General features: G+C 40.9%; 2 protein-coding genes across 2 annotated transcripts; one reads left to right on the forward strand and one right to left on the reverse strand.

The window, feature by feature from the left end:
- Window positions 1–870: 870 nt before the first annotated feature.
- Window positions 871–11,680, forward strand: LOC146324294 (retinal Mueller cells isomerohydrolase-like). Its single transcript, XM_084722299.1, has 14 exons — window positions 871–968; window positions 2,964–3,046; window positions 4,012–4,162; window positions 5,335–5,442; window positions 6,558–6,699; window positions 7,230–7,377; window positions 7,569–7,650; window positions 7,807–7,939; window positions 8,705–8,847; window positions 8,939–9,068; window positions 9,158–9,272; window positions 9,687–9,781; window positions 9,870–9,981; window positions 11,301–11,680. The coding sequence occupies exons 1-14, from the start codon at window positions 958–960 to the stop codon at window positions 11,444–11,446; spliced, it is 1,599 nt and encodes a 532-aa protein (XP_084578425.1). The 5' UTR covers window positions 871–957; the 3' UTR covers window positions 11,447–11,680.
- Window positions 11,681–14,481: 2,801 nt separating this feature from the next.
- On the reverse strand, window positions 14,482–22,891 carry LOC146324295 (uncharacterized). Its single transcript, XM_084723605.1, has 12 exons — window positions 22,736–22,891; window positions 21,944–22,108; window positions 21,303–21,499; window positions 19,810–19,988; window positions 19,601–19,681; window positions 19,005–19,183; window positions 18,140–18,353; window positions 17,106–17,197; window positions 16,543–16,699; window positions 15,740–15,862; window positions 14,856–15,089; window positions 14,482–14,674 (listed from the first exon to the last, which is right to left on the reverse strand). The coding sequence occupies exons 1-12, from the start codon at window positions 22,753–22,755 to the stop codon at window positions 14,588–14,590; spliced, it is 1,728 nt and encodes a 575-aa protein (XP_084579731.1). The 5' UTR covers window positions 22,756–22,891; the 3' UTR covers window positions 14,482–14,587.
- Between the last annotated feature and the right edge of the window lie 927 nt (window positions 22,892–23,818).

The raw sequence follows: 23,818 nt of genomic DNA on the forward strand, positions 1-23,818 counted from the left end.
TGGTGCCAGATGAAAAGTCAGGACACTGAGGGAGACATTAGTGCTCATCCTCTAGAGACCAGGAATGTTTGTACAAAATTTCAGGTCCATTTATTTATCTGTTGTTCAGATATTTCAGTCTGGACCAAAGCGGCCCCGAAAGTTGATCATTCTGTCAAACAAAAAGTTTGTCCTGTTGTCATTTTTTATTTTTACACGGGCACCAGCATCAGAAGACAGATTACTGCTCCTTTTGTCCTTTACTAATGCAACCATTCATTTAAATTCACCCTTTCATTCTGCTTTTCAGCTCTTCATTTATCAAAATGACATGCGACCAAAAGAAAAAAAAAAGTCGCAGTGAATCGTTCACTCTCTCCAGTCTTTCTTTCTGTTGCTCTTCCTCCCCCTCCAGAGCTGGCAAATTAAAATAGTTTGAGTGTTTGTCGAGGCTGTCTGGAACTAATTAGACAGGATTCTGTCTACATGCATATCCAAGTACAAGCAACACAACCGACACACTGCTTTTAAAAGCTCATTTTATTAGTTTGACCCACATCATCTGTAGGTGAGTGAGTGTTTGTGTTCCCGGGTTGGCAAAGACCTCGTCTCGGGACCTGGAGAACATTCAGCGTGGAGTCGAGGGCCAGACGGCTGAAAGGAGAGGAGACAAAGCTGGCCTGTTCAACTCTGGGTTGAGAGCAGAGGAGGAGGAAGAGTGGAGGAGGAAGAAAAGGGGGAGCAGGGGAGCAACAGTCATGAAAGGAAAACCGAGGAGGAGAGGGAGATGCAGAGGAAAAGAGGAGGAATTGGGAGGGGGGGAGAGAAGAAGGATAGAAAAGGGGAGGAGAAAATGGGGTGGGGGGGTGGGGGTCCAGTTTCCATCCCTCACCACAGGAAATCTGTGTGGTTTAAATGCAAGCCGGAGTCTCTTTTTGCAGGCTGCTTGGTGTGTAAGTGTGCAGAACATACAGCAGTATGGTCAGCCGGTGAGTAAAACCTTCCCTTTTCTTTTTCTTACGCAGTTTTTCATCTTTGAGGATAAAAAACTTAATTTCAAAAAGACCTTCCTAGTCTCAAATGTATTCAGGGATGAAAGAAGAAGAAGCAGCTTGTAGACGCCACTCAGTGACGTTTGTTGTTTTCCTCGTAAAAGTTTTGATAGTGAGTCAGCTTTGTAGGTTCAGTTATGCACTAGATCTTTTTTCTGACTCTAAATGGGAGTAAAACTAAACAATGTTTATTTTCAACATGAGATTCAAGGGAAAAGGGAGGGAAGGCTGAAACCTTGAAAACATTCTTGCTAAGTTTCCACCTTTTAGTCCCAGGAACTACTTTTCAAGATTTCTTCCAGTCTGCTGTTGTCTGCATTTCCACCACAGTCTAAAGACCTGCAAAGATAGTCCAGTATTAGTCTATCACTGTTGCATGGGAAAAGCATTTACATCATTTTCTGTGAGTTGATGTCATAAAAAGTGACAGATCAACAAGACAAGGCAAGTTTATGTATATAGCACCATTCAAACCCATGGCAAATGAAAGTGCTTTACAGGAGCACAGAAATACATTAGAACAAAATGTTAAAGAACATTAAAGTTGCATTTAAGAGACCATAAAAACAGAAGACAAAAAAAGCCAATAAATAGTTAAAACATTGCAGAAATTGTATTTAAAAGATGAGGCCTGGACTTTGCTGTCAGTCCATCTGTCGTTTGTTTCCTTCTGTTGATCCAAGTGTCAAAGAACAGCGAACAAAAACACAAACTGGTTTACGGCTGCAGATTTTTTAAAAAAATGGTGGCACAACTAAAATTCCACAACCAGTCAGAATGTTCAGCACTGAACTCAAACTCCAGAGTGTGTTTTTTCAGAGCAGTGTGTTTTTGTTTTCAGGGTGACGGGCTTAGCGTTACATTGATAGGCAACTGACAGTTATAAACAGCTGATCAACAACAACAACAACAACAACAACAACAAGCTCCTGCAGACTTTTCTCTGAGTCTGGGAACGAGGCGGTGAGGGAAAACACCTCCCTTCAACCATAGCTTCTATAATAACTATAATAATTTGGACTTCTGTGCTCATTTTTCTATGCCCAGTTGCTACAGAGTGCTCCTTTAATTTAGACCCTGGTCCCAGCGGTGGAAACAGGTTCCTGCACAAGCTCCTTGTCCCTGAGGAAAGTTCCTGCATGCATTATGTTTGTTCGCTGCAAAAAGACCTCAAATCTAGTTTTTGTTGTTACCAACCGTTTCAGGTCTAAATTCAAAATAAAGGTCAGGTTTACTGGCTGCTTAAATCCTGTAACTAATTATATTTAGAGGGGTGTTTCACACAAACATTTTGTCAACTGTCTTTTCCTGGACAGTCAGTAGTTTAAGAGGGAAAAAGACAGATGGAAAGAAATAGTAAAAGAATTTCGATCACAGGATAAAATAGAGCGAGGACGATGAAAAACTGGAGTCTCCTGGGAAAATCATGAGGTTTAGTAAGTGTGTGCATAAGTTTTAATTAGTGTATAATCACCTGAAAATAAGAATTGTGTTTTCAATGAGCCCTTTAATATCTACAGGGGGCACAGGTCCTCTTTCATGGAGGCCGCCATGTTGCATCTTCATGTTTCTACAGTAGCCCAGAGCGGACAAACCAAACACTGGCCCTAGAAAGGACCTTTTATGTTTTTCCATAGTTATGGAACCAGTCTTTAGTCTTGAGGGCGGCTCTTCACATTAGGACGGTGACATCGTGTGCTTACTGGAGAGTTGAGGCAGAGCATCACTTCTGATAACCTTGAAAAAAAAATGCAAGGGGTGAACTGTTGGTTTGTTAGCGGCCATTTTCACCGCATTTCAAGCAACTACTTTGCATTTAGAAATCCCCAGATGATCGGTAGGCAGTGAGGTCTCCGTCTGGTATCGCAAGACTTGGAAGGGGAGGTCAGTGAATTGTCCTTTTAGTTATTTAGTTTTCATTTTCCTCTCCAGGGTGGAGCATCCTGCTGGAGGCTACAAGAAGATCTTTGAGACAGTCGAGGAGCTGAATGAACCGATACCTGCGAAGATCACAGGTAGGAATCAAAACAGGCTATTCTGCGTTTTTTGGTATTTTGCATTTATTTCAAACTACTGAACACTAACTCTGCAATTACATCTTCAGACTTCAAACATTTTTACAACATGGTATGTACCTTAGACCACCAGGCCACTGGAAATATAAACTGTATAAAATATGGGCACGGTCTCCGGCTCTGTTTACACCTGACATTAACAACTGTCCTGGATGGTCTGATCACAAGTGGACAGCTCTGAGTATGTGTGTGTTCACACCTGCCATTATAATGCATCTCCAGATGTGTTCTGAGATCAGATCTCACTTCCTCGCTCTATATGCAAATAAAGGGCTTCTGGACACTTATATTGAGGCTTGTTTCAGATCATTCAACCATTGTTCCACTAACCACTGCAAATTTATGTACATTTTTCAACTCTAACTAATCGCACGGTCAAAAGTTCAGCTGACTTCATGAGTGACTTTTTGTCTTCCCCATCGACCAGCCGGAAAAGCATCCTCTCGGTGCGCTGGGACCTCCTTATTTACGACTGAAGCACTGAACATGGCTGTTTTTTTTGTCAGTTTAATGTCCGTTACTGTCCATTAGGCAGTTTATTTGTTCCTTTTTTGTTTTTTAATGCCAAACTCCACTATCAGCCCACAGTGAGCCTCATGTTTTACCTGCATTGTTCGCAGCCTGAAACAACTCGCTTTAACCAGAGACTAGAATTTCAACCTAATATAAAGTCTAATTAATACATTTTTTTAATGTGCAATTGCTACATATTGCTCCTTTATCTTTTTTTCTCATGTACTGTGCTCAAAAGAGGAGTTCATGTGTGGCGTTCATGAGCTCATAAATTGACGAGTTCCATTTGAAGGCTGCGTTCATGTGCATTAGAAACTACAGTATGAGATTATGTGTTTGTGTGTGTGTGCGTGTGTGTGTGTGCGTGTGTGTGTGTGCGTGTGCGCGTGCAGGTGTGATACCGTCATGGCTGGGTGGCAGTCTCCTCAGGATGGGTCCAGGTCTTTTCGAGGTGGGAGGTGAACCTTTTAACCACCTGTTTGACGGACAGGCTCTAATACACAAGTTTGACCTGAAGGATGGTCAGGTGACCTACTACAGGAAGTAAGAATACTACTCATTACCGTACACAATCAGAGCACTTTCTTTTTAATTAAACACGTTTTTCTATGAGTATTGTTTATGTATGTGTGTTTTTACATGTTATCTTTTCTTTTCTTTATGTCTCCTTTGTTGCTGATTTGAAAAGTCCCTTTTTTGTGTTTTCTTGTGAAGTAGTTTTTGACATGGATCTGGATTTGGTGTGGATCCAGGAATTTTTAACTGTCTATCACAGTGCTCTATCATATGCAGGCTTTGGGAGTAACAGATTACATGTAATCATGGGATTATGTAATCTGTATACAAAATAAGGTAACTGTAATCCATTACAGTTACAGATAAAAAAGACAGAATCAGATTACAGATGCATTTAGTAAAAATGGGGATTATAAATAGGATTAGAATTTTAAATGAGTGAGAATAGTGAAAATAGGCTTCAGCCGGTGGAAATTTAATCATTTTTAGTCTTTTATTCAATCAATCAATAAATTGTGCACAACAATGGAAAGAAAAGCTAGAAAAATAATAAACGTAACAACGAACATGAAACATTCAGCTCTGCAACAATTAATCTATTATTAATCAACTATTCAATTAATCTAATAATTTATTTTGATAACCGCTCAATCATTTGAGCCATTTTTGAGGACGTCATCTTGGACTCTAATCAACAGTTTTTACCATTTTCTGACATTTCATGGACCAAACAATTGATTATTTTCTTATTAATCACTCGGCCGGTAAATTGATGATAGTTCCCTCACAGTCCGGCCCCTTTTTTTAAAGTATTGCACCATGATTGAGGATGATCTTGTGAATGTAAAACGCCAAAAAATGGGCATGTTACCTTGAGGCAACACTGTGCCATACTGTTTTTCACTGCTCTCGTCACTTTTGATGTGAAATCCAGAGGCAGATCTTTTATGAGATCTGATTTTTGTTAGTGCAGTGAGGTATGCAGTTCTGCAGCCGAGGGAAAGAGCTGGCATGTTGCAAGAGAGAAAAACAACTCGCACACGCAGCAGCTACAGACCACAAAAATCCTTAAACTCATTTTGAAAAGATGTTTTGGCTCGTGAGCAGAATCAGTAATGTGTCTTTTAAGGAATTCAAAACAACATTGACAGTTTGATTGCTGGTCTCTGGTTTATGATGTGTGTAATCTCTGTGCTCAGGTTCATCAGGACGGATGCATACGTTCGTGCCATGACAGAGAACAGAGTGGTCATCACTGAGTTTGGAACAGCAGCCTACCCAGACCCCTGCAAAAACATCTTCTCCAGGTATCCCCAAAACCCTGACCTTTGCAGCCCAGGTTAGCAGCTGAGGTTTGACTGGTCAAATATTGTCGGTGCTGTGCTTAACGCAGACAGTCGTTGTAGCCGTCTTGCTACCAGCATGAGCTTCCCCAGCCCAGACGTACAGATTCAACTCTCAGACTGTATGCAGCACCTTTATTATAACACTACTGCCCAGAACACAATAACATAAATCATAATACACAACATGTGCCTCTGAGTGCCCGGCTCCTCCAGCACATGTACTCCAGTCTGTTCCATTTAACCCGAAAACTCAGGCAGAGTTCTTCCTCTTTGCCTGGGCGGCGGTCATCTGAGGGCCAGCACACTAAGAGTGGCATGAAAAGGGGAGCGATGCAAACAGGAAAAACCACCAGCAGCTGAGCCAATCAACTCACTACCCTCATGATCCACCCCCGCCTCCACCTCTCTCCCGTGCAGCTGACCACTAACCACACCCACCTCCACGGTCCTGTGGACATTTACACTTATTTGCTTTATTTTTTTGCATTCCCATCTTTCACTGCCATTTGCAATAGTGACATTTTTCATCCATTTTTCTTCTGTAAGATGTGCACATCTACAATGTGCACATCTTACAGAAGTCTGCAAACGTATGATTTTTACAGCCTGCTTTTAAACTCCAGGCCTGATCACTGATTGATCACACCTGCTGCCAATCACCCACGGCAGCTCTTTGTTACCCAGCAGTCTACTGCATGTTTGGCGAGAGACGTGGGACTTTTTGTACTCTGTGTTTGGACACAGGTCAAATCCAGAGCTCTGAAACCAAAAATCCCTGCTTGTCTGCTGCTCTCTTCATTCCTCCATCAGGCTTTATACACCAGGCTCATCCTGTTTGTAGATGTTCACCACCATCAAAACCCTAAAATGGACCAAAAAACAAGAAATCAATTAAAGTTGAAAATAATTTGCAGATTAATCAATAATGAAAGCTGTTTGTTGCAGCTATACATACACCACATTATAATGTGTCAGTTTAATGATGTATTCAGGTTTTCTGCAGGGTCTGTGTTCGCTTTGATAAATCATGTTTTGTTGGATATAAATTGAGCATCTGCTTCCTTGTTTCTGTGCAGATTCTTTACCTACTTCAGAGGCATAGAAGTGACCGATAACTGTATAGTGAACATCTATCCAATCGGTGAGGACTTCTATGCCGTCACGGAGACCAATTACATCACAAAGGTTGATCCTGATTCGCTGGAGACTTTAAAGAAGGTGAGAGCTGATTGGTTTACGTGAGTGATACTCAACCTGGTCCGTTGCCCACCAATGATTTTCTCTTTAAGAACGTTAGTGAATAGTTTTACACTGGGGATTTGTTTGTTTGTTTGTTTGTTTGTTTGTTTACACGTTAGTAAATGTTAATACTCCTTGGCTGCTACTCAGGCAGTTGCATATTATCTCACAGTAAAAGAGCTTCAACATCCTAATTTGTTCTGTTCCTGTAGGAGCAGTTTATGGTTTATGTTATTACAGCTTGACAGATGTGTCAGTCAGACCCATGTTGGCCGAGCACAGCTGTATCAGTCTGTAACAGTTTCTGTGTATATGTGGTTTGATTTTTTTCTTTCTTTTTCAGAATTTAATTTGGATTCCTCTCAATTTTTTATTTTTTATTTTTACTGGCAGCAGTTTTTTTCATATTTGATCCCTTTTCTTTATTCAAATTTTCTTTCTTTCTTTCGTCAGTCTGATTCTTTCTGTGTTCTTTCTCTTTCTTGTGTGCATGTATTTATTTATGTCAGGTGGACTTGTGTAAGTACCTGTCAGTGAATGGGGTGACGGCGCACCCCCACACTGATGCAGATGGTACAGTCTATAACATCGGCAACTGCTTTGGCAAGAACTTGAGTCTGGCTTACAACGTCGTCAAGATCCCACCCGCTCAGACAGGTGGGTTTTGTTCCAAATTTAAACCATCAGCAGATTAAATAAATTGATATTTAAGCAAAAAAGCATTTAAATGTAGAATGAAGAATGAAGAAACTGGTAAAAAAGAGAAAGAGAGAAGAACTTGTCTGTTTTAACAGATGTTGATGTTGCTGATGCTTTCACTCCCACGCCGTCTCTCTGTGTGTTTCCAGACAAGTCAGATCCTCTTGAGAAATCTGAGGTGGTGGTTCAGTTCCCCAGCAGTGAGAGGTTAAAACCCTCCTACGTACACAGGTACTCAGTTATTCTTCTGTTTCTCACAGTGAACTGCTAACTGAATCCAGCTGAATCTATCCTCTGCAGCTAAACAAAGCTTTCTCAAACCAACCAAAAACCCCCTCTGAAGGTTGTTACTGCTGTCTGTCTGTCTGTCTGTCTGTCTGTCTGTAGTTTCGGTTTGACAGACAACTATTTTGTGTTTGTGGAGCAGCCGGTGAAGATCAACCTGCTCAAGTTCCTGTCGGCCTGGAGCATCAGAGGAGCAACATACATGGACTGCTTTGAATCCAACGACAGTATGGGGGTAGGCCGGGGGGACGGGGGACGTTAGAGGTGCCACAGGCCCCTCCCTCCTGGTGTTTATGTGTCAGAGGGTGAAGAGACACAAAATGATCACAAAGAGACAAAAGAGCCACAAAGAGACACAACTCAACCTCAAAGAGACATAAAGTGACCACAAAGAGACAAAAGAAAACACAAGGAGACACAAAACAACCACAAAGAGACACAAAATGGCCACAAGAGACACAAAACATCCATGAAGAGACACAACTCAACCACAAAGAGACATAAATCGACCACAAAGAGACAAAATGGCCACAAGAGACACAAATTACCACAGAGAGACACAAAACAACCACAAAGAGACACAAAATGATCCCAGACAAAAACAAACATGAAGAGACACAAAACAACCACAAAGAGACACAAAATAACAAAACAAGACATAAAACAACCAGAAAGAGACACAAAATGTCCACAGAGAGACACAAAAAAGACTATTACCAAGAGTCTCCTTTCACAGAGTCACACGTTTTGAAGCCTGACAAGGAGCAGAAGTCCAGTTTTCTCTTAGACCACTTCAGTGACATTATGTTTAAGAATATTCTGTAACTTTTGCCCAGTGACACCAAAAATAAAATGCTTACCCCAGCTTTAAATGAGCAGATTTTTACTCACAAAAGTGCTCCACCTCCTTTCTACCCCTGGGTTTAGAAAGTAAAGTGCTTAATTACATGTGACAGCCTTTACGTTTGCTTTCATGTGTGTGTGTATGTGTGTGTTGCAGACATGGTTCCACCTGGCAGCCAAGGACTCCGCAGGTTATTTGAGCAGCCACAAGTTCAGAACGTCAGCTTTTAACATGTTTCACCACATCAACACCTATGAGGACGAGGGATTCATCGTCGTTGACCTCTGCACGTGGAAAGGGTGAGTGCGAGTGACCCCTTGTGTGTCTCTGTGAGTGTTTTATGAACCGTATACTTGTCCCATCCTGACGTCTCCCTCTGTTTTTCTGCAGTCATGACTTTGTGTATAACTACCTGTACCTGGCCAACCTGAGGGGGGAGTGGGAGGAAGTGAAGAAGGCAGCCATGACAGCTCCTCAGCCCGAGGTCAGACGATACGTCCTGCCGCTGGATATACACAGGGTGAGTCAAGCTGTTTGCTAATTAGCCTAAAAGTTAACACATCACATTAATATGTGCTGTAATCTATGTGGGTGTTTGTGTGTTTTCAGGAGGAGCAGGGAAAGAATCTGGTATCTCTGTCCTACACTACAGCAACTGCTGTTCTTCACAGCGATGGCACCATCTGGCTGGAACCTGAAGTTGTCTTCTCTGGACCAAGACAGGGTAATGGCTTTATTCTTTAAGGCTCGATGTGTAATTTATTAAATCCTTCGGTTTGCTTTAATTCTTTTACTTTCTAAATGTCCCAGACAAGAATTCACAACTTAAAACAATTTAAAAATCTAAAATTTACAATAACAGGCCTAAAAATTTGCTATTATAATCATCATTTTAAATAATCAGTTACTCATTTGAATGAATCATTCCTTTATGTAAATGATGGCCCTTTAAAGTTGTGTCTCAAATTGCTGTCAGATTTTTAGAAAAACATGAAATAAGGGTTAGCTGTATCCTAAGGACCCCTGTCTCACTTCCTGGTTTAAAAAAAAAGCAAGAATACAGGTCAAGCACCAGTAAGGTTTCTATTTTTAGACAAATTCATTAAATATTATTGTTGTGTCTCTTTCTCTGTCTCAGCCTTTGAGTTTCCACAGATTAACTACACTCGGTGTCGTGGGAAGAAGTATTCTTTCGCCTACGGCCTGGGACTCAACCACTTCATCCCTGACAGGGTACAAGTGCTTTAATCTCCCCGTACGAAACAGATCCAGGAAGTGTTTGCTGACACTGATGTTGTTGTTTATTGCTGACTTGCTGTAGATCGTCAAGCTGAACGTGCAGACTAAAGAGGCCTGGGTGTGGCAGGAGGAGGAGTGTTATCCATCAGAGCCACTTTTTGTACCAACGCCTGGAGCTACAGAGGAGGACGATGGTAGGACCCACACGCACTCACACATCATTGACCCCCTCCTAAGTCCCGCCCCTTTTTGCACTGTGCTCCAGTAAGAGTTGGGAAAGCTTGACACTTGGTCAAACCTCAACATTCTCCTTTCCTGAAGTACGCCAGTGCTGGTTGATGATTTTATCAGCTTTACATTTCTTGAGGTTGGACAGCAGTTGTATGTTGTATTGAATATCTGCCGTCACTCCAATTCTGAGCTTCTTGTCACAATGTGTTGTTATATTTATTTCTCCACTACCATCTGGTGACCCCTGGAAATTATCTCGGGACCTCCTCTGAGGTCCTGGCCCTCAAGTTGAGAACCACTGTGCTCAGCTCCCCTATGCTGGAAAAAAAAAGAGGATAAATAGAAGATATTGCTAAGAGAATTTGTAAAAGAGACATGTAGCATTACATCTTAAGTTAGCTGTTAGCAATTGACCAGACATAACTAGCTAGCTAACAATTTATCTAGATTAGCTGGCTAGTTAGCTTGCACTTTGCTATTTATTGCTATTTTACACAACCAGCTAGCTACCAATTGATGTAGATCAGCTAGTCAGGTAGCTAACATTTTGCTAACATTACATATTAGATATAACCAGCTAGGTAACGATTAATGTAAATTAGCTAGTAAGTCAGCAATAATTGTAGTAACATTAGCTAACTAAGGTAGTAACAATTGGTGTAGATTAGTTAGAAAATATTTGCTAACATTAGCTATCAGGTGGAACTAGCTAGCTAACGATCAATGTAAATTAACTTGCTAGTTATCCAGCATTTTGCTAAAATAAGCTATCAGATGTAACTACCTAGCTAAAGAGTGGCGTAGATTAGCTAACTAGTTAGTTAGCATTTTGCCAACATTAGCTATCAGATGTTACTAGCTGGCTAACAATTGATGTAGATTAGTTAGATAGTTAGCTAGCATTTTGCTAACATTAGCTATCAGATGTAACTAATGGTTGATGTAGATTAACTAGCTACTTAACCAGCATTTTGCTAACATTAGCTAACTTATTATGTGAGATATGCAGTTGGTAACTTTTTTCAGATTCCTCATCTAATCTTTAAAACTTGCCTTTTTTTTTTTTTTTCCAACAAAGACAAACAACACATAGCAGATCTAAGTTTAGGAAACAGAAAAGGTCTTTATTGTAGTTGTAGCCATAAATTGTTCATATATTAAAAATGGATGGATGGACAACAACCAATAATTCAATAACTCCTTGAGTTTTAAATACCATCATGTATGATTGGACACACACACGCACACACGTGTATTCACCCAGTGTGTGTCGGTGTTGCAGGGGTGCTGCTGAGTGTCGTGGTGAAGCCGGGTGCAGAGAGACCAGGCTTCCTGCTGGTGCTGGACGCCATGAAACTGACGGAGCTGGCCAGGGCAGAGGTCAACGCCATCATCCCTGTGACTCTCCACGGCACGTACAAACCATAAGATACGTCACACTGACTCTCCCGCCAGCAAACTAGACTTTTTAATTAGAAATGGACTCCAAATATGTTTTTTGTTAATGCCAAGCTGCTGCTGAAGTTGAATAACTAAACTGTCTCTGATGCAGATGTGGACCTTTAATGTTCCCAACAGTGACCTTAAACTCACCAAGAGTGAGTCATGGTTTCTGAAGGAGACAAAAGTTTAAAATGTGTAAAACTGACCATTTTCTGTTTATGAGTTTTATCCAATTATGACTTTTTATCTCATAATTATGACTTACGATGGGGATAGTTTTTTCTTTCAGTGGTAGAAATTAGCTTACACACATACAGAAGTCCTAAGAGGGAAGTGAAAAAATAAAATTCTGCTGATCAAGTCTTATCTAATTAGTTTTTTCTCTGTTTATGACTCCAGAACAGGCGGAAAAAAGGTTTTGTCAGGATAATCCTCCTAATTTTTCTTCTGTGAAAAAGATTTTGCGAGGATAATTTCTCTACTTTACTTTCCCCTTTTCCTTGATATTACTTTTACTTTTTTCATCTGTGAAAACAGGTGAAAAGGTGAGTTTTAATCTCTCTATGCACTCTAAACACACACAACTATTCTGTCAAAACCTTTTTTCTCCCCTGTTCTTATGTTATAAAAACAGGAGAAAAAACAGTTTAGATCAGAGAAATGGATCATCAGAATATATTTTCTCACTTGCCTCTCAGGATTTATGTAGTTAATGTAATTCTTTGATCTTTACATTTTGAACTAAAGCATGTTTTCTTTCACCAGGCCCTCAGGGCACATCATAAAAAAGTACATGACATGTTATTAATGTTATTTCTTTTCCTACTTGGGATCAGGCTTGCTGCTTGCTAGCTTGGAATTAGGAGTGTCTGTTGATTGTAATGTAAAAACACCAACAGTGTAAGAACGGTATCTTGTATCTGGTGGAAGAAAGACAGTGCATGTTTCCAGAGAAATAACCTGCAGCATGAGTTTACTTCTTACAAGTTATTTTGCTTTTGATTTCATAATCAAAAAAGCGTCTGTGACGTCATCCTTGAGAAGCAAGGAGCTACATTTAAATACAAACACAATGGTTTTGCAACAGGTATTTTAAGAGATTTTTACTTTTTTTTCCTTCTTTTATAAAAATAAAAATAATTTGACATGCTGTACTTACATTACTTGACTTATAGTGTTGTTTTGACAACAGCTGCTGTAAAATAAATTCTACACATTAATGCTCCCATGAAGAACTACTACTATTTTCTGCTAGAAAGAAAATAGTTCCTACAGGAAACTGCTCACAACACAAAAAAAGTGTTTCCCAAAGATTAAGATGACGTCTTCAAATGTCTTATTTTACTCACAGCCCAAGGATTTCCTTTAGTCATGAAGGAGCAAAGAAACCAAAAAACAGGTGCAGGTATAAATCGTAAATCGGCAGATTTTCCTCTACAGTATTTTATTTATCTGGGGACCCAAATAAAACCACCTGTGACCCACCTGAGGGTCCCGACCCAGGCTTTGGGAATGACTGTCGTAACACAATTAAAACAGCACATTACTTTCGCAGTCTAAAAATTTATTTACATTGTTTTATATTCTTTGACACAAAAAACACATTACAGTGATTAATTTACATTTGTTATTATAAAACATGATTTCCTATAATGTCGTCACTTGGACAAAAATGATGACATTAACTTGATACAGACAGACGTCAACCGAGACATCAGACGGTTTGTTTCTCAGAACAGCCTGGGACGTCGTCCTTAGAAACTGTTTAGAAAAGGGCAGGCACTTAAAAAAAAAAACACGTCTTGCCGAAGCTGGTCGGGAGAAGAGTTAAAATCCTTCAGCGTCGTTCTTTGCTCTTCTTCCAATGATGAAAAACTCTCCAGTTCTGATGTAACTGTCACAGTATCTATGCTAACCTTTTCAGGAGCTGCCATTGCTTGTTTGAAACGAGTCGTTTCCATGGACGCTTCTCGCTGTCGTCACACCTAAAACCACGCCTGCAGCTGTCAGTAGTCCGTCCGAGGACACTGGCTGGCTACACCGCTTTTGGTGCGGACACAAATGGAGAACTTGAAGCCTGGCGAGATGGATTCTGACATGATCTCATGAATCCTTGAGGCATCTCCTGAGCTGGCTGAAACAGGCACTGCTGTATGTAATACAGAGGTGAAAATAGGCACCACCAACTTATGTAACGTACGTGTGGCTTGCCATCAAAAGAAACAGCAGTGTATTAACCAGTCCCTCCAGGAAGCTGCGATCGCAACGATTAACGCAAATTCAGCCAGTCCCCGTGAATTCTGCACGATCTTGCAACTTTGTCCATTCACCGCAACTTTTTCTGCAAATTTGACCAACTATTGTAGCTTCTAGCAAGTTCTAGCAATCATGCTAAAATCCTACAGGTACATCAGAATGAACCGACACGAGGTTCATCATCGTTATTAACATTTTCTTCTGGTTTTGAGTTTGAGCTCCAGAAAGATTTTGCTTCTTTGTGGAACGCTCCCCAAGTGAACGCCTTCATTTACATTTAAAGCCTTTTTTTTGGTAAGGTTAGAACAGTCAGAACACTGTGTTTGCCTTTGATTTTTAATTAATTATACAAAAAAAAAAAGACTTTAACTTGTTCCAGCAATTTCTAAAAACACACCTTAAAACATACGACCACAATTTTTTTTGAGAAAAGCTGCTGTGAAATCATTGGAAATGATTGGAAATCCTGGAGGAACTGTTTCATGAGAATCTTTCATGTGTGTTGCAGCACTGGCTTAACTTTCTGCTGGGCAAGGCACCGAGTACGTTTATGTACCTGAGACATGATGTGAAAGTGACCAAAACCCGATTAGTCACTTTGGCAGGATTAACCAGGACTCCCTCTGGAGTGTCAAGTTTTAACAAGCCAACACGACTGTAAGCCAAACATGGTGCTTTAAAATGGTACTGACCGAATTACATCAGTGCTAACGAGTACTAATTCACATTACATCAGTCTGAGAGCAAAGTTCCCTGCAGCAGCTGCAGCTAACGTCTTAGCAGTGTAACTTAACCCTCAACAGACAATAAAACTTTATGAGAGGCACAGACATCTTCAGGGCAGATGTTCGTAGGTCAAGACTGAAACTTCTACATACGCAGAGGAGCTGACTGAAGTTTCTCTGTGGAAAACTGATACTGCTGCTGTTTGATGATGTCCAGGCAGTCACAGAGAACCTGCAGACAGAATCAAAATTAAAAAAATAAAAATAAACAAATAATATTAAGAAACAGTAATGGGCACCTTCATATCTTTCTGCCTGCTCTAAATGGCCCAAACGAGTGAGAGCTCTTCCATAACAAGTAACAAGTTAAAAACTCCTTTTAGTATCTTTAAACAACATGTTTTTAATTTTACCTTCCTGGTGTCCTGAGGCAGAATGACTCCATCGTCCCAGAGCCTGCCGGAGGAAAAGTAAGCTGAGCTCTCCTCTTCCAGTTTCCTGTTTAACATGTCCTCCTGTATCTTCTTCTCCTCTTCCTCCTGCTCACCATCAGGGGGAAGCAGAGAGCCGCAGTGACCCAGGGCCGTGATTGACACCCTGGCGTTGGGCCACAGGAACAGGAAATTGGGGTCAAAAGCCCGCCCACACTAGAGACAACCAAAAGATAAGGTTCAAATTAATGTTGCGCTCCTACAGTGTTCCTGCAACCTGCCTGAGCTTCCTTGAGTCTTGGGAGGACGGGGCGGGGGGGAACAATTTGCTTCAAACATAGACTGTATATTAAACAGGATTTCAACTCATTTACTAGTTGGACTAGTTGTATCTTTCTCGCTGGATTATGTCAGTTCAGACATGTATCTCTTTTTCCTCTAGCACTGACTGCCTGCTTTGTTTCATAATGGCTGTCCCAGAGAATAGGAAGAGAACTATTAGTGTATTAATGGTTATTGATGCGCTGGAGGAGAAAAAAACATGACAGGCTACTCAAAAGAGAGAGCTTGATCCAGTGAGCCTCCTGTCAGTGCAATGGCTCTTTAATATATAAACAGCTCTTTGTTGCCACCTTCTGACATCAGTATGAAATTGCAGCTTGTTACATGATTGTACTTCAGAGAACTCAAGCAAAGCTACAACTAAGCTAGCAGCAAAGTTTGCCACCTGCTAACTGCAATGTGAACACTCGATCTCACGTTTGACGAAAATAATCAGCAGATTAATTGAAAATAAGCCCAAATTCTAGCTGGTTTTTGTTAAGACGTTATCATATAACTGCAGCAGTGTTTGCTGAGTCTCTCACCATGGCGTAGCTGTCGGCACCATGGCAACCACCGATCACCACGGTGATTTTGGGGACGGAGGCGCACGCTACCGCTGATATCATTGAACCCTGAGCCTTCAGGCGGTTACTGTTCTTCTCTGCCTAGAAGACGCACAGAGGAAAAATGTCATTAAACAAGATTATTTTACCGCGTCCTGCCTTTATTTACAACATTCATAATTTGATTCTACTTCAGTCACACTCTTTTTCAGCGTCACAAAATGTCCATACAAAACTTGATTTCAACATTTTAAAAAACAATAATAATAATAAAATAAGCATGCAGAAAAAAAATATTAAAAAAATAAAACAAAATAAATATTCAACAGACTTTAAATGAGCAACATAAACTACAAATTTATGTCTGTATAGGAAGAAGTAACATGCTCGTGTAATGACCCTGGATCTGTCGTAAATTTGTGTGTCATTTTACTGCAGCTTCAAAGGGTTTGGAAACGGATCAATGGGCGCGACAATCGATCGCGTTATCCCGTGCAGTGTGTCGTAATGGAGTTGTTGCTGTCACAAGGTGGAACTGTGAAACAGAGGAAAGGTTCTGTATGTTTTTACGCTTTTTCGAGCTTCGCCAGTATTATAAACACCACTTTGGACAGCACGTTTGTTGTTTGTTGTACACTGTTTGTGCAGCCTTAATTCTACCAAATGCCTAAATTTAAATGAATGTGACATTAAAGGCAGACTGTTAGTGATGTATTTTGAGATTTGTTCATTAAAACAAGCCCTCTGTGTGAGTGTGTGTGTGTGTAGCTGGGAGTGAATACCTGTGTTGTAGAGAGTGTTGGAGCTGCTGCCGGTGCTGTGTTCTGGAGGAAGATGAGGGGGATGTCTCTCTGGTCACACAGCTGGACAAAATGGCTGCCTTTCAGCGCAGCTTCGTACCTCAGCTCTCCGTTGTTGGCGACTATTCCCACCAGGTGGCTGACATACATACACGCATATACACAGAAAAAAATAGACACTTGATGAGTATCCCACACAAGCTATGTGAAACCCAACACTTATACTCTGACCACACACATTTTCAAATAATGAGCCGTCGCAGTTTGAGGGGTTTTATGCAACAGTTAGTTGTTGGTCAGGGGACAGCGGTGGTCCTTCGTCTGCTAATCTGATTAAAACGTTACAGAGGGCAGCTGTAAATCTCATGAGTTAGTGAGTAATAACAGCACCAGTAAGACCAAAACCAACTTAATTATTAAACCCTAAAAAACAGAAACTACATCTACAGAGATAGCTGTTGACAGCACAGTGCAAATTCACACATTTTGTCCAATTTGTGCTGACAGTCTGCGAATCTAAATCTGTGTGTGTTTGTATCATTTACCCATGGATCTTTGCAAAGCCAGTGATGAGTGTGGTTCCATAGCGAGCTTTGAACTCCTGGAAGCGGCTCCCGTCTGTCAGCCGACTGACTACCTGGACAGTCGGACAGGAAAAAAAACAAAAAAAAAACAAAAAAAAAAAAAACAGCATGTATTTAATTGTGGATTCAGTGGAACGATAACACGGCATGTTGCGTAGAAAAGCCACGTCCATTTACAAAAACAGCCAAAAAAGGCGCAATTTGTGGTAAAACTTACACAAATTTCTGATTTAAATTAAAAACTGGTTACAGCACAGTAATTATACAATATTGACCTTTTTTTGTTTTACTTTTTAGGCCATAATTCGATACAGAAATATCTACGGGAGACTGGGGGTTTAGCTACTTTTTGTTTGCCATGATTTGCCACAAAGTTTGAAATGATCATCTCTATTTAGAATATTTTCATCACTTTGCAAATTAAGAAATATATATTGTAGTAGAATATTTTTATACACTATACTATACTGATTTTCTAACAAAATAGTATAATAGAAATATATTAATTTGTATGTAAGAAAGACAGGCGCCTTGTTGTCTAATCTGCAGCAGTAAATCTGTGCATTTATGTATAAAATACTACTGCTATTACATCACAGAAAAATTAAAGAAAGATTATCTGACACTCAGAGAGGAGTTGTGCAGTTTGATTTGGTTTATTAAAAGGCTGTCTGGCAACAAAGAAAGCTGTGAAAATATTCTAAATATTGCGTACACTTAAACTGACGCTACATTTTTTTAGATGGACCTTTTTTTTAAGTGTTTAAAATGCCTTTTGTTAAAGACCCTGTCCACAGCAGTTCACTGCTTGGTGCTCCTCTCTGCTTCTCCAGACCAGCTTCTACTGTGGCTGATACACTGACTACCTCACACCACTCCACTCCAAATAATCCGAACTGTCCGTTTAAGTCAGAAGGACTGCATTTACTCATCATGTTAACTACTCGGTCTACAGAGGGGATTCCTTTGAGTATTTGTATTACTGCACACTGTACCATTTTAGCATCCAGAGTGTAGTGATAGCTTCTGGGAGCGAGCCCCATAAGCTCCTCTGAACTGTACAGCGGCTCCTCCTCCGCTTTCCTTGTCTTCATCTCATCCTCATCCTCTTCCTCGGGCAGGTGGAAGTTGAGGGTGGATATGATGTTTCTGGTGCATTCGTACGACTCCTTCTCTTCCCAGGCAAAATTGTCCACACAGCCACTCACCCTAAAACGAGAGGGGGGGACCTCATGTGATTTAGAAATAATCCCCTCGCCCTGTGTCTGTGTTTCATGCGGTGCATTCACACAGGATGAATAAAGTCTCCGCTTTACTTGAATTTACTGACATTATCCCCCAGATATGATGTCAAGGCATAATATCCCTGATTTGTCAGATGCTTGATCAGGAAAATACTGGACCCATAATTAAAAAGGATTGCTGTGACAAAATTTCGAACCATGATTAAAATTGAGTCGAACTGCACGTGTGTTAAACTGTTTTAACACACACCTGCCAGCCAATCAGAAAAGAGTATTCCCCCAGATTATAACAGCGCCACACTCAAGCATCTTTGAGAGGCGCCATTGTCGTGATCGACCAAGTGGATACGTCCCATCCCCGACTTCTACAGAAGGGCTGTTTGCATATTTATTCAAACTTAATAAATAACGGAAATGCCGCATGTCGAAACTGCACCAAATTCAACACTGCACTTCCTTGTGTCCCCAGAAATGCACCCGCCATGTTTGAAGTAGATCAGATGAGTGGTTCTTGAGATGGGCAAGTTACATACAGACAGAGATTCCTTACATTATAGATTAACAGTTTCTAAGTAATACTAATACTGTGCAAATTTGATTTAATTTATGGACCTACTCAGCGTGAAGCCTGGCTCCTCCCAGATCCTCTGGTGTCACTTCCTCTCCTGTGGCGGCCTTGACCAGCGGCGGTCCTCCCAGGAATATGGTACCTATCCGGTGCACCATCACTGTCTCTTCTGCCATTGTGGGGACGTAAGCTCCGCCTGCTGTGCATGAGCCGCACACCACTGCCACCTTTACCACCAAAATAACAATTTAAAGCAATAATATTCAACATTTCGACTGCTACAGTCTTAAAACATGGGCATCGTGCTACGTCTATGACCTGAAGCTTCTGATCAATTAAAGAGCGACTCCATTTGTGTTCTTTTCTGGGTTTTTCAAATGGAAACACCCACTTAACCGTGACCTACATACATGAAAATCAGTAGGCACACACATCAGTGGGTTGAAAAATTAAGTATTTTATGGATCTCACACATGAGCTTGCCAATGTGGCTCGATAACACCCCCTACATAATTTCAACAATGTAGCCCCACCAGTACGTTTTACTTAGATGTACAAAAATAGGTTAATTAATTAATTCATAGCCCATTTTACTTTCATCTTGCTCTGTTGAAGCAGGACTGTACTACTTTATATGTCTTTACCTGTGGGATCTTCATTGCAGACATGATGGCTTCGTTATAGAAAATCCTTCCTCCCTGGTTCTTATCAGGAAAAATCTCTGACTGAGAATTAGAGATTAAAATGGCAGTTAGTATAATCCAGCCAACATTTAGAACTCCTGAGAAGACATTAAACACTTACTATGGAGGTGTATGCATGTGCATGTGCGTGCATGTGTGTGTGTTTTAACCTGCAGTGGTAGAAAAGCTCCTCCAGAGTCGACCAGGTAAACACAAGGCAGTCGGTTCTGAATTGCCACTTCCTGTGCACGCAGCTGCTTCTTCACTGTTATTGGAAACGAAGTGCCGCCTTTCACTGTGGCATCCTGCCCGATAAACACACACCACAGGCCATTGATCCTACCGATACCTGAATGGATACACACGCAAAAATGTACAGCAAACAAGTCAGTCATACATTTGTGTGTCACATCTGCAACATCATAAGGCCTATTCCATTACTTCTTAAAAGGGCAAGATCTGAAAAAACTAAACTGCCAAGGGGCTGGATGTTGACATTTCCCATGTCTGTACAGGAATCAAAGGAAATAAAATCAGCATTTTTAGAATGATCAGTCGGCGTACCACAAGGTTAACTTTAAGCCCTCTCTTATACTGTTTTTAAGACCAAAATTAGCACATATGTGCAGTTTTTTTTAAAAAAAACATGGGTGAACCTCCTAACAATGGGCACACTGGAAGGCTGAGCCTCAGCTCGTGTGTGCAGGAGACCAGAGAGAGACCAGAAGTTTTCAGAAGTCTGTGTTGGTTCAACTCCAGGTACGTTTGTGGCTTCTAACTGAATCTCTGTGTTGTGAAGTTTCTCGTCTGTGTCGTTTGTACTTTCAGATGTCTGCCTTCGCTGTCTCATGTTCGCTTTCAGCTGCAGAGGAGTCTTGTTAAGTTCCTGCCAATGAAAGTGCAATACTTCCTGATTTTGCTGCTTCATAGTTAAAGCTGCTTGACTAAATACAAGCGCGTCACAGCTAAATACACTCCTTCAAGGAGCTGCAAAGTCAGCTGTGTTGGGCCGTAACACCAAGTCAAACCAAGTCAAGCAGCACATGCGGATGAATAAGGAACAAAAGGGGGTGCAAGCCTTCACGGCCTCCACAGAAAAGAGATGAAATTAGTGTGTTAATGCAGGTGTCATGTTTCCATTGTTGCTGATTAGATCTAGATTATAAATACCCGTGACTACTGTCAGTTGACCCAGGAATGAGTGCTCAATGTACCCTTTTTCATTGAAGGAAAAAGCCAGATGTTAGCAGGTGCTAGTGGATTTTTTGTCCAGTGTAAAAGGGGCTGTCTGTTAGGGTTGGGCGACTGGACAAAGATACTGACAATCACAGATCGACTGGGATGACGATAGTAGGCTGGAGAATTTTAACATATTGCCCAACCCTACTGTCTGTCCTGAAGTTAATTTTCAAATGTATGTGGACGAAACAATAATTTATTTCTCAGACTGTGTTACAACTTGGTCTCATACAAACAAGACACTGTTGCAACCACCTCGTAGTTTGTATAAGCAAGCCCTGAAAATAAAAAATATAGATTCTTATCATTATTGCAATATAATTAAAAAGTATAATCCTAAAATCTGTATTTGTATACCGTTGTACAAAGAATGTTCCTTCTAATAAAACATTATTGAAAAAAGGTGATTACAGTGGTTTCTGACCAGTGAGGCAGCCAGCTGAAGGGATGTCGCCGTACGGTAGACCCAGACCGGCGAATGGTGACAGCTCCAGAAAGTCCTCGTCATCCAGCAGGTGGCGCAGCCGATCCCTGATCAGCAGCTTCCGGTTTCTCTGAGTGTGTCTGATGATGGCATTTTCCCCTCCCCCTTTCCTTATCTTTTCTTTCAGCTCTACGTACCTTATAGAGAGAAAGAGATAATGATATGGCATGGCATATTAAAAGGATGGTTCACCCACTCACCCTCATGCCAACTGAAGGTCAGGTATAGTCTTTTAAGTCCACAAAACACTGCTGGAGTTTCACAGGAAAACAGCATCGCAGAATCTCCCAAACAGTTTAAGTGAATAGTGACCAGTTTTCAAATGGAAAAACAACTAAAAAAGCCTCTCCTGAAGCCCCAGCAGCAGCAGTATGGAGGCATGTTAGAGGCTTTTTTTGTTATCTTTTCTGTTTGAAAACTGGTCACCCTTCACTTAAATTGTTTGCGAGATTCTGCAATGCTCTTTTCCTGTGAAACTCCAGCAGTGTTTTGTTGTGTGGTTGATACTGCAGTAAATGACTGCATCTTGAATGGTGTGCGTTTACAAAGTTACTTCTCTAACTGAGAAGAGCAGAACCTACTTCTTATGGCAGGCGTTGCTGTTCCGGAGGTTAGCTTCATACACATGTCGGTGGATGGGCTGGAGGGGCTGCTCCAGCACTGGAAAGGCACTGCGCAGAGCTCTCCTCCTCCTGTTCGTGGAGCTCATACAGCGGACTGAACACTGCTGACGCCGCTCAGCGAGTCTGAAACACAAGATTCATACAGTACTAAAAAGTGTTACCACTAAAATGAATGGTCAGCTGTACGTCAGAGATACAAGGTATATCTCAGTTCTTTTATTTGAGGTTTCCTCGCTCCTCGCATGAACCAGCAGTTCGTCTGGATCTGGATCTGGAGTAGTTCGTCTGGATCCATCTTGCAGGCTGTCCCAAAGCTCTAATTTCTGCCCGGAGGAGCAAGGATCGAGGATATACGAGAGCAGCCTTCACGCGAGTCTTTTACCTGCCACAGTAATGTCACTGCAGCAAATATTGTTAATATTTAAGCGGAAAAACTAATAACTCTGCAAGTTTCGAGAGAAAATAATTCTCCAGACAAGTCAGTATTTATACGGCTTGTAGAAGCTAGCCACTGACATGTTTAACCCAGGAGTGACCTGGTTGACTGTTAGAAAAATATGGTGATTTTATACTTTATATACTGTTTGAACTGTATGAACTGAACGGTGAAGATATTTTGTAGAAACTTATGTACAATGCTTGCAATAAGCTTCGTGTCTGGAAAAGGAGATGTATGCCAAAGGTCGTGAAGACGTCTGAGTGCGTTTAAAATGACAAATAAATGTATGGAAAAGACGTAAAGTCTCTTACCTTGTCATGCAGCGGTACATGTCTGTCTGTCTGCTGTATTACAGCTAATCACACAAATTTTAGCAGCTAAGACTGGATTATATACAGACCTAGCTAACTAGTTCATTCCTGTAAAGTCAATAATAAATTCTTCTTCGCGCCTGCACGGCTGTAGATAGTTTGCCGGCCGGCTGTGATGAAGCTACCGCCACCTACAGGAAGAAATGTGGAGCGGCAGCAGGATTAAAGTGAAAGACTTTCTCTGCTTAACAATAATGTGAATGTACGAATTAATGAATTTCTTTATTTCGAACATGAAAATAAGAACAGATAGAAAAACAATCACGATCAACGGTGTCCTGTATGTCCTCAGCAACCCACAAATGCAGTGGTGGACAAAGTACTCGACCCCAGAGTCAAAGTGTAGATACTCCTGGTCAAATATTAATCAGCTACAAGCGGAAGTGGCTCAGTCAAAATTTTACTCAAGTTAAAGTACTAGAGTACTTGCTTTTAAAAATACTTCTGTATTCAAAGGTATAAATTACAAAGCACATTTTCTAATATTGCTAATAAGATTGCTTTATTGTTGTCAGTGCGTTTACAGAATCTTGTAACTCTCTGAAACCACTCTGCTACACAAAGTCTATAGACACACCTTTAACAACCTTCCTAGAAATGTAATGGAGTCAAAAGGACAACATTTGTCTTTGAAATGTAGTAACGTCATAAGTTTCCAAAACGACAAATACTCAAGTAAAGTATAGATACTCAAAAAATGTAGTGAAGTACAGAACTCGTTACTGTCCACCACTGCACAAATGACATCTCACCGTGGAGCTATGGCCTTTATTCAGACGAGGACAATAGTGGAAAAGCAGACTGGAGGAACCTGGGTCCCTCCAGGACTGATTCACAGAGCTGGCACCATATGAACAAATATCTTTCAGCTCTAAGGACAGGACTGAGAAATATATTTGGGTTACGTTGTGAATGTGGACGGATTTGAAATAAAGTACACACTATGTACATAAAATTTACATTCTTAATGGAACTGACAATTACTCTATTTCTTGTGAATTATATTATGGTGCATACAAATGT

This window comes from Lutjanus erythropterus, chromosome 7 (assembly GCF_056507025.1).
Source record: "Lutjanus erythropterus isolate fLutEry1 chromosome 7, fLutEry1.hap2, whole genome shotgun sequence".
NCBI classification, from domain to species: domain Eukaryota; kingdom Metazoa; phylum Chordata; class Actinopteri; order Lutjaniformes; family Lutjanidae; genus Lutjanus; species Lutjanus erythropterus.

Excerpts from the sequence above, each read along its gene's own strand:
- LOC146324294 (XM_084722299.1), top strand. Across the intron at positions 7,651-7,806 it reads AAACCCTCCTACGTACACAG|TTTCGGTTTGACAGACAACT; the intron begins GTACTCAGTTAT and ends GTCTGTCTGTAG. Across the intron at positions 9,982-11,300 it reads AGCTACAGAGGAGGACGATG|GGGTGCTGCTGAGTGTCGTG; the intron begins GTAGGACCCACA and ends TCGGTGTTGCAG.
- LOC146324295 (XM_084723605.1), bottom strand. The coding sequence starts at position 22,755 with ATGTACCGCTGCATGACAAG. Across the intron at positions 15,863-16,542 it reads CAACACTCTCTACAACACAG|GCAGAGAAGAACAGTAACCG; the intron begins GTATTCACTCCC and ends TGCGTCTTCTAG. Across the intron at positions 15,090-15,739 it reads GTGCCGACAGCTACGCCATG|TGTGGGCGGGCTTTTGACCC; the intron begins GTGAGAGACTCA and ends GGTTGTCTCTAG.